This window comes from Vigna radiata, chromosome 5 (genome assembly GCF_000741045.1).
Source record: "Vigna radiata var. radiata cultivar VC1973A chromosome 5, Vradiata_ver6, whole genome shotgun sequence".
NCBI classification, from domain to species: Eukaryota; Viridiplantae; Streptophyta; class Magnoliopsida; order Fabales; family Fabaceae; genus Vigna; species Vigna radiata.
The window spans coordinates 26,702,321-26,714,248 of record NC_028355.1 but is presented as its reverse complement, the minus strand read 5'-3'; the positions used below and the strand labels follow the sequence as shown (position 1 = coordinate 26,714,248).

The window sequence follows — 11,928 nt, the reverse complement described above, 5'->3', positions numbered from 1 at the left end:
TTTTTTTTCAGTTGGTACATTTTAAAAATATTCTTATATATATATATCATGAATTTTATGTTTTAAGGTTAAGGGTATTTTAATAATTTTCATTCTAAAAAAAAAAAGAAACCCTCAAACCCTTACTCACCTTAACCTTTTCTCTTTCATCTCTCTCATTCCAACCTTTTCATTGTCATCCTTACTGTAGCCCAATTGAAAAAATCAAAAACACTCGCCTAACCCTAATCCACCTTCCCCACTTATCCTATTTGTTTCTCTGATCTCCATACTCTCTCTCACCTACACACAGCAACCCGCGACACCGCAATTGGTCACTTTTGATCTGTTCGTTCATTTGTTTTCCACTTTAATAACAAAATAATCAAAAGGAGTGTTGTAAGATTATTCATTTATTATTATTAAGTTTCTATTACATAAAATTACATCTTTCAATTTCATGTAAACTACTCACACTAAATGATAAGAAATAACGAACGCCTTTCAAGACAGTTATCGTAGCCAGAAATGAACCTTTCATACACCGACCAGAATAATCTAACTGGAGTGGCTAGTGGCAACCATATTTTGCTGCTTCCAATAGGAAGAAGATTTTACTATGTGTGTTTAATGATAAAAATATAATGTATATTGTGATAAAAAGAAAAAAAAAGGAGAGAAAGTTAAAGAAAAGATAAAGAAAGTTTTCCCTCGTATATGAGAGTGAGAAAACTCACGGGTGAGGTTAGACTTTACTCGTCATGTTAGTGTATATGACTTTTGCAATCATTTAACTTACCCTAATATTTGTTGAGGGGTAAAATGTTTTCTTAATGTATCTTATGAAAAATAATCATAAATCCTCAGTACTTTTCTTCATTGTACAAGATGCTAAGCTAAACATGGGTGGAACCCTGCACTAACACCATACTAAATATGGTAATAAGTAAAATTTTGAGCAACCAGAGACGATAATAATATCTGAACAACCTAAAACAAAGTCTCCAAAGACTATAATCACAACCAGCATTAACCATACCAAACAGCCAAATACAAGTCCATTATATGCATGTCAAATTGCTATGTACAGGTTCTTGATGCTCATAGCAATACCTTTATATTCATCCAAACAGATAAGAGAATATTATATAATCATTTCACACAGAATAAACACATCTAACATATTCTCATAACAATATCAACCATCACTAATGAATATAACATTCATAACCGAATAGTACAATATGGAATACATAAGGAAATTCATCAACAACAATCTATAGATAAGCCCATAACAGAACCACTCAAATAGTGTATAAACAGCATAATATGACCTGTAGAGTCTATGTACTCATAATACACCATCTACACACAGGGTCATGGGTTTGACTTAAAATAATGGTAACTTATGATCATTCAATGATATTGTTAATGGCAACCCATACTCCTTAATTAGTTTAAACATATTAATTAACACAACAACGTGTTTCTCGTCAAAACACAAGCCAACAAATCAAAGATCATGCGCAGTTTAACCCAGTTTATTCACCAAACAGTTTCTCATATTCCCTCTCATCAACCAGTTCTAGCGTGCCATTCAATCTAGTCTATTGATCAATTTATTTACCAATACAAAGCTAATTGACATAACAGAACCTAATATAAATATCCAATAACCACAAACCCTTGTTCACTCAAATGACACACAAAGACCCATAAACATCTGATTTATCAACTTGATTACTCTAAATTGATATATAATACAACAATTAACAAAAATCACAATTATAACCACATAAAACCATCATCATGAGTATCACCCAACAACATATATCCAATCCAGATTAAAATACTAAGAAGGACTATACAGAAATTTACCCAAATTCAATTCAACTATAGCTCATATATGATCGATCACAACTGGTAAGGCCATTAACATTTCTCAAAACAGTGTCTATTCAAAACAATCACTCACATGCAGGGCCTTAAAACTAAATAATATTAGATATTAAAGCAGTCAATTTAATGTCAAGCAATTAGATATTAAAACAGTCAATTTAGATAAGACAATTCATATTTACACATTATATAAGCACAAACTGTGGTGCACGAGAAGGAATTAATCTATAGTTGCTCAACTTATTTCAACCATTCCTACCTAAAGAAAACAAAGCATATCCATTTCTTTCAGAAACCGAGATTACTTTCTCGACAATAAAACCATACAATACATTCCAATCACATAGCGGACAGATATATCCCCAGTTTATGCCCTAACCAATGGAATACGTGTCATGTTATAACATCAAACATTTCAAAATATTAGCAAGCAACGCATTATTTTTAACATTCAAAGATACCTGTTCCGTTCTTTCCGTTACTCCAAAACCTTATTTTCGCTTTTGCATCACGAGTTATAAAAAAGAAAGAAAACAAAAGGAAGCGAAGATAGAAAGAGCGCTGAAATTTCACTGTTACGAGCCCAGATTCCACAAAAAGGTTAACTATATTTTTAAATAATAATATTTCTTTATAAATATTAAATGTATTATAATTTATTTTAAAGATTGCTTACAAGTGTGGTTTAATTCCTTCTGATATTCATAAGACCTTATTTTTTTAACAGTGGGTAATATTATATATCTTTTAAACGGTTAAATAGATAAATAAAATAACATTTAGATGCATGTTGTTGAAGAAAAAAATGTTTGGTGTGTAGAAGAGAGAGAGAAATGGTGTATTAAAGTTTTTATCTCTTTTGGACAAGCAAAATATTTTGGACAAGCAAAATATGATTGCTTTTGATTTGGAAGGAAGGTAGTAACTCACGGCACTTGTGTGCTTTGGAGTGTGGATTCAGATTTCTTTGCTGCATTGGAAGACAGAGAGGACGGTTCATTGTATTTGGAAGGCACATGTGTATTGTCTTGAAGATTGGAGCACATGGAACAAGAGGCCAACATATTTTATAGTTTATTGAAGGTTAAATATATGTTTTAGTTCTCATATTTGTTCCTCGTTCTCAATTAGATTCTTATGTTTTTTTTTGTCCCAATTGCATCCTAATATTGTAAATTTGAGGCAATTAAGCCCTCTCCGTTTTTTTTTGTCCCAATTACATCTTAATATTTGTAAATTTGAGACAATTAAGCCCTCTCAATTGACCTACGACGTTAGTTCCAGTTAACGGAGAGAGCTTAATTGTCTCAAATTTACTAATATTAGGATGCAATTGGGACAAAAAAAAAACACGAGGACCTAATTGAGAATAAAAACAAATATGAGGACTAAAACATATATTTAACCTTTATTGAAGATTGAAATTGAAGTTTGACTTTGATACATAGGTAACTCACGACCGGAATGGCGTGTGACGAAGGAAGACTAGTGCCTAAGTGTAGAGGAGTAGGTTTTGATCCCTCTGTTCGAAACATATATAATTTAATTAAATAAAATGCATTTAACATAAATAAGATAATTACAAGGGAATTATATGTTTAACATCTTTTCTTTGTACATCAGATACTAAATAGTAACAATGTGTGCTAACAGTAAGTGAGGGAACACTTTGATGTTTTTACTGGATTGTATGAACAGTAGACCAAAAAAGAAACAAGTTTGAGACAAAAGGTAATTCAAGAAACTGAATGAATCAATCTTGATACACTACTAAACTTTTTAACTGTCTTCTGCTAAATAAGCTCTTAATCCCAGAAGTGCATTACGTGGCTCATCAAAAACAAAGGTAAAACACAAGCATGTACACCAAAATAATGTCAATGAATGAAGATCAAAACCAGATCATTGCCACAGAGATGTTCATAGAGAAAGGCTTGTTTTAAAAGTAACTTGACTGAGATTGCAAGAGCTCAAGCTCAGCTAAAACTTTTGCAACTGTTGACTTCAATCTAGAATCACTCTTCTGGGCAAGATCAATAAGAACCACCTGAGCAGATTCTCCATACTTAACTCTATGTTCTGCAACTTTGAATATTCTCTCCAGCATCCATATTGCTTTTTCTTGAACCTTTGCATCGCCAACTTCAAGACTTTTTATGATGGCTTGCACACCAGATAACTTGGCAATGCAATTGACACCACCTTCCCAGATTTCATCTTGCAGAAGAGTTGAAAGAGCATGCAAAGCAGCTTCAACTGCTTCTCTCTCAGTATCTTCCAACAGTTGGATGAGGGGAGAAACAGCACCTGCCTTGACCAAACAAAATGTGCTGTTTACAAAGCAAAATCCATCATGAACTTCACAAAATGCATTCACTGAGGGAGGAACACACAACCACCTTGACTTTCTAGACTTTCTAAGAGACAGAGAATTCTGAGATAGTTGAGCCAGTGAGACTGCAGCCCTTGCTTTTGTGATTGGTGAACCGCTTGAGAGCAGTTTCACAAGCAAAGGGATCACCCCTTGTTCGGCTGAGAGAAGTTGTAGTTTTTTGTCAGAGGAATTGGTGAAGCGAATGATAACACTGGCAATACTCTCTGCTAAGCTATTTGTTGTGGATGAGTTACTTCCTGAGATAGTATACATGATGGATATTAAAATTGGCAGCAAATTTGCCCTCTGTAGTATATCAGTCACCTTTTTGTTACTAGCAGGAAGATTACTCAGTATGCCAACAGCTGCAGCCCTTTCACTGTCTGATGTTGATGTTGAGACTATATTGACTATGTTTAAGAGGTGAGTTTCATCAAGATGTTCAGTTAACTCATCTGTTAGATCTTTAGAGAGAGTGTACAAAAGATGCAAGACCTTGCTCCTGACTTTGGTGGTGTTTTCCTTCAGAAAGGGTAAGAGCAGCTGAAGTGCACCTTTTTCCTTCATTTTGCTTCTCACTCTGGATGCACCAGGGTGGGAGGCTATGTTATTTAGAGCTTCTAACAAATGGCCCTGAATAATGGGGCTGGAAAGATTCAAAAGTGAAAGCATTTGCTGAGCCACATCTTCATTCACAAGGATGGATTCAGACTGAGCAATTCTTGCAAGAATTGCTGATGCAGGCTCACGCAATGTCATGAGCACAGATGTAACTGAGAAAAGAAGTTGTAGCAGAGATCCTGAAATTCCTGATCTGATCAAACGCTGCACATTTTCTGCCACGGTTGACAGATTTTGCAGCGCATTTAGAGCTGATAACTTGGACTCGAGTTTCCCTGTGCTGAACATGTTGACAAGGGGCTCAATTGCCCCATCTTCTCCAAGGGAAAGCTTACTGTGATCAGGGAGTTCCAACCTTGATAGTGCTGTTGCCATTAGGATCTTGTTCATGTCAGATCCTACAATAACAAGGTTGCAAATTCAGATACAGGAAATGCAGAATCAACTTGAAAATGAAAGTTTTTTCTTATTATGATCAAATTGAAAAATGAGTGTTACGTATAGGAACCAAACATTAATCTAAACCATGATAAAAAAAAATGTTATTTGCCCTACATTGAGTATTTAGATAGAAGAAAACACAGCAAAATTTTATATGACAGAACACACAGTATTGGGTTTGGAAACTGCTGATTCAGTTGGGAAGACATAGCTAAGACTAGCAAATTAAGATTGAACTGGATTTTAGTGTAAACACGATGATTTTCCTCTATGATTGCCCAACTGCTTCTGAATCAAGGACACTACACAAAGCATTGCGTGTTCCAATAAAATCAAACTGTTTGATAGATGCCTTTAATTGAAACCAGATGCTAATTTTGTTGCTTCCTACTGCTAACAAACTCAATCAATTTCTAGCTTCTTCCACTAAAATTTATTAAAATGTAATGGCTCCATGATGTATACTCCTAAATTACCTGTAATATCATGAGTGTATGGACCACAAGGTGATGGTATCAGATAAGGAAAATCTTGCATTACCTTCTTTCAAATACTGCACTAGTGGCCTAAAGTAGCCAGCCTCGGCCATATGAAGTGCATTTTGAGAATTACTAGACAATATATCCAATAACTTTGCAGCATCATTTGAGGCATCAGGGTCATCCCCATTAAGGATAGCAACTAACATAACAATGCAGCCTTGAATTCTTCCTATTCGCCGGCGAACGGCCTGAATGTCGGAGAGCTCTAGCAACAGCCCTACTGCTTCTTTCCTCTCCTCTGAATCTCTTGTGAGTGACTTCACCACTGCTGATAAGAAATCAATATCTACCATCTTCTCCTGCAGTGAACTACTTTATAAAGCAAGCTAAAATAACCAAAGGTGCAAAGATTTAGACCAACAATTACAGGAAGCATCTGCTTAAGTTAAGGGTTTTACCTTTTTCTCATCATTTCCTGAAGCAATACTTCTTAGCAACCGCATGATTGCCAACCTGTTGTCTGCCTTACATGAACCTAGACGGTTGAAAAGAATGGAAAGAGTTGCTTCCTCGTTGATCAAACCAGTATCAAATCCTTCACTATTTATGAACTCCTTCAGTCTCAAAAGTGAAACTGCAAATTCTTCATCATTACCATTCTTAAGTTGCAAAACAACATCAGCAATAGAAACATTAACTATTTCCTCTTCTATTTCTGCAGTCAGCTTCACTTCACTGCCGGAAACCTCTGATTTTGGACTTGAAGCTACACTTAAAGTGCCATCAAATCTCACATTCATCAACTGTCTTTGCAATGTACCAATCTTTTCTCTGAAATCCACGGAAATTTCTAGGCTGGCTACGAGCAGAAGGCCAAAAGATCGACCTATGTCATGTGTTATGTCCTCAATTTGCTTGATGGGTTGCCTTAAATTCGAGCTTTTTGTCAAAGCTTTGGCACGCCTCAGCTCATTCTCAAGAGATTCCAAGGATTTTCTTATAGGTGGCTTGTCCAAGACTGTGTTTTTGTCTCTCAAGTCATTGAAGATTGGTGAGAATTTCTCAACCAACATGGCAAACTCAGAAAAAATATGTACCTCAATTTCAGAGTTCTTAGCTAGAGAAGCAACCTCATCGGCCAAAACTATCAGCTCTGACAACAGTTTAGAAAATTTTCTCTTTTCCACGATTTCCATCTTGTATACGAAAACTGAGTTTATGCAGCAAAAGAAAAACCAGTCATCACTCACCGGTTACAGAAGATCCTCAATTGGGCAACACACATATCTAGAGCATAGAGCTAACATAACAAAATATCAATACATAAACAAAGAAAACCATACAAATAACATACACAGAAGAGAATAATCCACCATAACTAAAACCAACAAAAAGTTAAAGGAGAAGAAACAGACAAGCTGACTGGTTGACTTTAGAATCAAAAACTTGGTTAAAGTTGAAATTTTTGAGATACCCAAATCCCAAACGAGATCAAATCACCCCAGTTCTTCGTCTTCTTGGGTTTCAAAGCAGAAGGGAAAAACAAGTTGTTGGTTTTTTTCTTATGTTTGATTTGGAATATAGCAAGGACAAGGTGTGTTGTGGGTCATTATCAGACGGCTGTGAGGTGTTAAATATAATAAGGTGGTGACATATGGTTTCTTAGCTTTGATCGTCATGATCACGTTGTGCTTCCAAGCAAGTGAAATTGTGAATGAATGATGGAAGACCAAGTCAAAACCTGAAGCACAAGCACAACAAGCACTTCCTTCCCTCTCTTAGGACTTTGTACTTGGAAAGTGTTTTTGTGGTTGGATGCTTTTGCTTGGTTTTCAGTTTCATTTCCAACCATTTTTCTACTTTGAATGCTAACCAGACTTCTAGACGGTGGTGGGTCAAACACTCTAAACTCTGTACAGTACCCATCTGAGTTCAGCTGATAGCCTGTGGGCAGAAATTGCCAAGCAAATTCCACATATTTTCTCACAAAACTATTATTACTTTTGTTTTCAACTTGGTGATATTAGGACCACTAGCAGCTTCACAAGTTGGATAAAAATAAGCTTTTAACTACATCAAACTTTCTGTTTAATAATTTCTTTATTATTGTCAAGTTTTTGCCAATTTTTTAAGAAATTTAATTTTTTTACCTTGATCTGATACTATTTTATTTTTTTTACTTTTTATTTTTTTTCTTTAAAAAATTAAAAAAAAAATCTTAAAATCATTTTATCTTTATTAACCGTGTTAAATAATCAGGTTTTAAAATATCTAATGTATGAGTCAAACGAAGGTTTGAAGACTTATATTATTCATTAATAATTAGATATTATATCTATTAATTAAATTTTAAGAAAAATCTTAAAAGAATATATTCTTTAATTAAAAATTACTAAACTAATATTTCGAATTATTCCAAAAAAGCGTAGTACATGGACTAGACTTTTTTATAAGAAATTTTATATGCAAAAAACCATTTTTTTAATAATATATAAATTTAAACTTAAAATTTATAAAAATTGGATTACATGCGTTTTATGAATTAGTTTGGTTATAAAATGTTTTAATTGATTGTAGTTTTTTTCTTTAAGCATTTATGAGAATTTTGATCTATGAAGATTTCCCTTGAGGAATCTAATTCAAATTTTATGTTGGATAATGATATTTAAATAATATTTTTTTATAATATATGAATATCAATTCTTGGTCAATTTATAATTAATAATAATAATCATAAATATCATTATGAACTAAACACGTAGATGATATTTAAATGTTATAAAAAATGTTATCCTTTTATCTTATTTAAATTTTATTATGATGAGTTGCATCTTTCTCGATATCAGTGTTCAGGAAAGGCAAAGCTGAAAATACATAAAGTCAAAGTTGAAAAAGAGTTAAAACATCAAATTAATTCTTAAAATATCGGTGGAAAAATAGAGCTGGAGTGTGTGTGGGGTCCACACACCCTTCAAACTTTAGTAAATTGGGTTAGAATTTTTTCGTCTATTTTGACTTGTTCCGCTTAATCCGTGAAATTGATAGATTAAATACGGTGATATATTAAAAACGTGTGGATTAGTTATTTTCTAAATTAAAAATTTAAAAAAAAAAGTATTTTTTAAAATTTAATTTTTACATTAAGCTATTCACTTAATTAAATTTTAAGTCCTTTTATCAATTTTACAATCTTCATATTGAACATTTATAAAAGTTTTGTGATTTATTGAATTTTCAAAACTTTAAAATTTTTCAACGGTGTCTGTAATTAATTTTTTTAACTAAATAATGTGATTGTTAATTCCATATATTTTTTTAAAAATTATTACTATTTTAAACTATTTCATAAATCTATACGTATATTAATTTGTAACTATTTCATAAATTTGAAGGTTCGAGGCATTCTTCAGTATTCTTTTTCTATTTCTAGTTGTCGCAACCAGAATCGCGACAGGACGACGATCCAAAAAAAAAAAACAATTTGAAAAATGATTCGGAGTCGCCACCATAGTTTATTCTGGAAAACTATGAAAAAAACCATAAAGAGAAGACACGGTCTACGAAAACCAAAGATTGAGTTCGGGAGTCGGTTACGCGTAAGAAAGGTGTTAGCACCCTACAACGTCTGCCCGAAGACAGTACCTTTAATTAAATGCGCGAATAAAGATGTGGTTTGCAAAATGTTTAACTATCCTAAGAACAACGATATAAAAAAAACCAAAATATTTTTTAGTTTTTTGGGCCCGACATTCTCAGTCATACTGAGAAATCAGGGTTACGTAGTTCTTTCAGAAGTTAGTTGAAAAATTTGTTTGAGAAATTTTATATTTTGTTTTTTTTATATATAAAAAGGAAAAAAGTTCTTAGCACGAGGACGATGCGTGCGATCACACACGTGCTTAAAATTTTTAAAACATTATTTATTTTTTAATTTTAAAAAGGAAAAAAGTTCTTAGCACGAGGACGATGCGTGCGATCACACACGTGCTTAAATCTTTAAAACATTATTTTTTAATTTTATTTTGTAGAAAGGATTTTCTAGCACAAGGACGATGCGTGCGATCACACATGCGCTAGAACCCTTAAAATAATATTTTTAATTTTATTTTGTAGAAAGGAAAGGATTTTCTAGCACAAGGACTATGCGTGCAATCACACATGCGCTACGATGCGTGCGATCACACATGCGCTAGAACCCTTAAAATAATATTTTTTAATTTTATTTTGTAGAAAGGAAGGAAAAGATTTTCAGTACAAGGCCTACGCGAGCGGTCTGTGCTTAAACCTTTTCAAAACATTTTTATTTGATTTTTAAATTTTTTTAGTGATAAAACAAAAGGAAAAGATTTTCAGCACAAGGCCTACGCGAGCGGTCGCACGTGTGCTTAAATCTTTTCAAAATATTTTTATTTGTTTTTTTGAATTTTGATAAAACAAAAGGAAAAGATTTTCAGCACAAGGTCTACGCGAGGTCTACGCGGTCGCACGTGTGCTTAAACCTTTTCAAAATAATTTTTATTGATTTTTATAAAAGGAAAAAGTCTTAACGCGAGGTTGATGCGAATGATTGCACACACACTTAAACCTTTAAAATATTTTTTGTTATTTTGTAAAAGAGAAAAAGGTTTTAACACGAGGCTGATGCAAATGATCGCACACACGCTTAAACCTTTAAAATATTTTTTTATTATTTTTATGATTTTTATTTTTATTTACTTTTTTTATTAGCAAGTGAATATAACAAACAAATAATAATAAAACAAATACTAAAACTAAAGAAATAAAAGCAAAGAAAAAAAAATATACAATCCAATAAGCCCAATAAAAATAAGGAGTGCAGAAGACAAAACCAGGAGTTGATCACGAAATTTCTTGATCCAGATCCTTTTTGTTAATCGAAAGAGAGTGGGGTGGAAGAGTAAAGTCAGGTGCCATGTAGTACTTTCTGGCACAAGCCCAAAGCTTCATTTGCCTTTCAATCAGAAGGCACTAAGGTTTCTTTTCCATCTAGAAACAGGGAAAGCGTAAAATTGCTTCTTCATGATCCATAGCAGCCATGGTTGCCGCGCATCTCCATGGCCAGCCGAGAGTCACCATCGGCAGTGGCGCCTGCGCCAGATGCTCGTGGCAGTTGGACACAAACTGTTGTGGGTGGCCACCATTAGAAGAAGCATTTGAACTGTGATTTTTCACTGATTTTTGCCGAATTGACGCCACACTGTTGGTACTCTCGATGCTTGTATTGTTACCTACTTCCCTCAATAGAGAGGGGAAAAGGCGCACTTCCCAAAACCTGCAACTGCGACACAATAGACCCATCCAACAAAACCTTTGCCGATTCCGATTTCCTTGCANTTCTCGTTGACATCGACAACGCNGGCCACGACAACGCGTCAATCACCAGCTGAGCCTCGGAAGCCGNCGCGCCATTAGTAGAAGGCTTGTTCCAAACAAGCCTCTTCGCTGCGCCGTTATTGTCTGAGCTCTTCACGGCAAAGCTAAAATCGTCAACTGCCGAGACTGTGGAAAGGAAAGCATTCGTCACCTTATACGGCGTGGCGGGAAATGACGACGGAGGCACTGCAATAGACTCTGATTCGCCGTGTATAACTTGGCTCTATGGCGAAGAAGCATTTAGGCGTCCCGCGCGAAGTGGTGGTTATCGAAGGAATGGCAAGGGGAATGGTTACCGGTCTTAGCCATAAAAACGCTTAGGTTAAAATCTCAGCGGACAAGTTGATNAACGAGACGAAGAGGATTCGATTCACTGAGAGTGTTGGCGGAAAATGAGGGCAATATGTGAGTGAATCTCTCGGTGNGGGGGAGGTTTACTTCTTGGACCTAATCGTATTCCTCCGTTCTATATTCAATGTTCAAGGAAATCTCCAGCCAGAAAAGAATTCCCCGCCGTCCTCCCTCTGTGCCCCCTTTTTTTCTTCTTTTTTTCTTCAATCCTTTCCTTCCTTCCATGTTTGTACCCTAGGGTGGCAGCTGGACTTCCCATGGGCCTCCTTGATTCTAGACTTGCCCTCTTTAAATTATCATTGGGCCCCCTTTGCACCACGCTCGACGTGCACCTCCAAAGATACCTCTGGCTTCTATTGAAAAGCAGCTGCCCTTCATTTAATCAAC

At 34.7% G+C, this 11,928-nt stretch overlaps 1 protein-coding gene across 2 annotated transcripts; it reads right to left on the bottom strand.

The window, feature by feature from the left end:
• Positions 1-3,299: 3,299 nt before the first annotated feature.
• On the bottom strand, positions 3,300-7,742 carry LOC106762569 (U-box domain-containing protein 44). Of its 2 annotated transcripts, none has more exons than XM_022781247.1 (4): positions 7,212-7,742; positions 6,255-7,006; positions 5,855-6,155; positions 3,300-5,271 (listed from the first exon to the last, which is right to left on the bottom strand). In XM_022781247.1, the coding sequence occupies exons 2-4, from the start codon at positions 6,990-6,992 to the stop codon at positions 3,818-3,820; spliced, it is 2,493 nt and encodes an 830-aa protein (XP_022636968.1). In that variant the 5' UTR covers positions 6,993-7,006; positions 7,212-7,742; the 3' UTR covers positions 3,300-3,817. The 2 variants fall into 2 exon arrangements, with proteins under 2 accessions (XP_022636968.1, XP_014502043.1); XM_014646557.2 differs by having other exon boundaries at positions 7,271-7,742.
• Between the last annotated feature and the right edge of the window lie 4,186 nt (positions 7,743-11,928).

Coding starts and splice junctions, on each gene's coding strand:
- LOC106762569 (XM_022781247.1), bottom strand. CDS start 6,992: ATGGAAATCGTGGAAAAGAGAAAATTTTCTAAACTGTTGTCAGAGCTG. Junction 6,156..6,254: donor CAGGAAATGATGAGAAAAAG/GTAAAACCCTTA, acceptor AGTTCACTGCAG/GAGAAGATGGTAGATATTGA. Junction 5,272..5,854: donor AGTGCAGTATTTGAAAGAAG/GTAATGCAAGAT, acceptor TTGTTATTGTAG/GATCTGACATGAACAAGATC.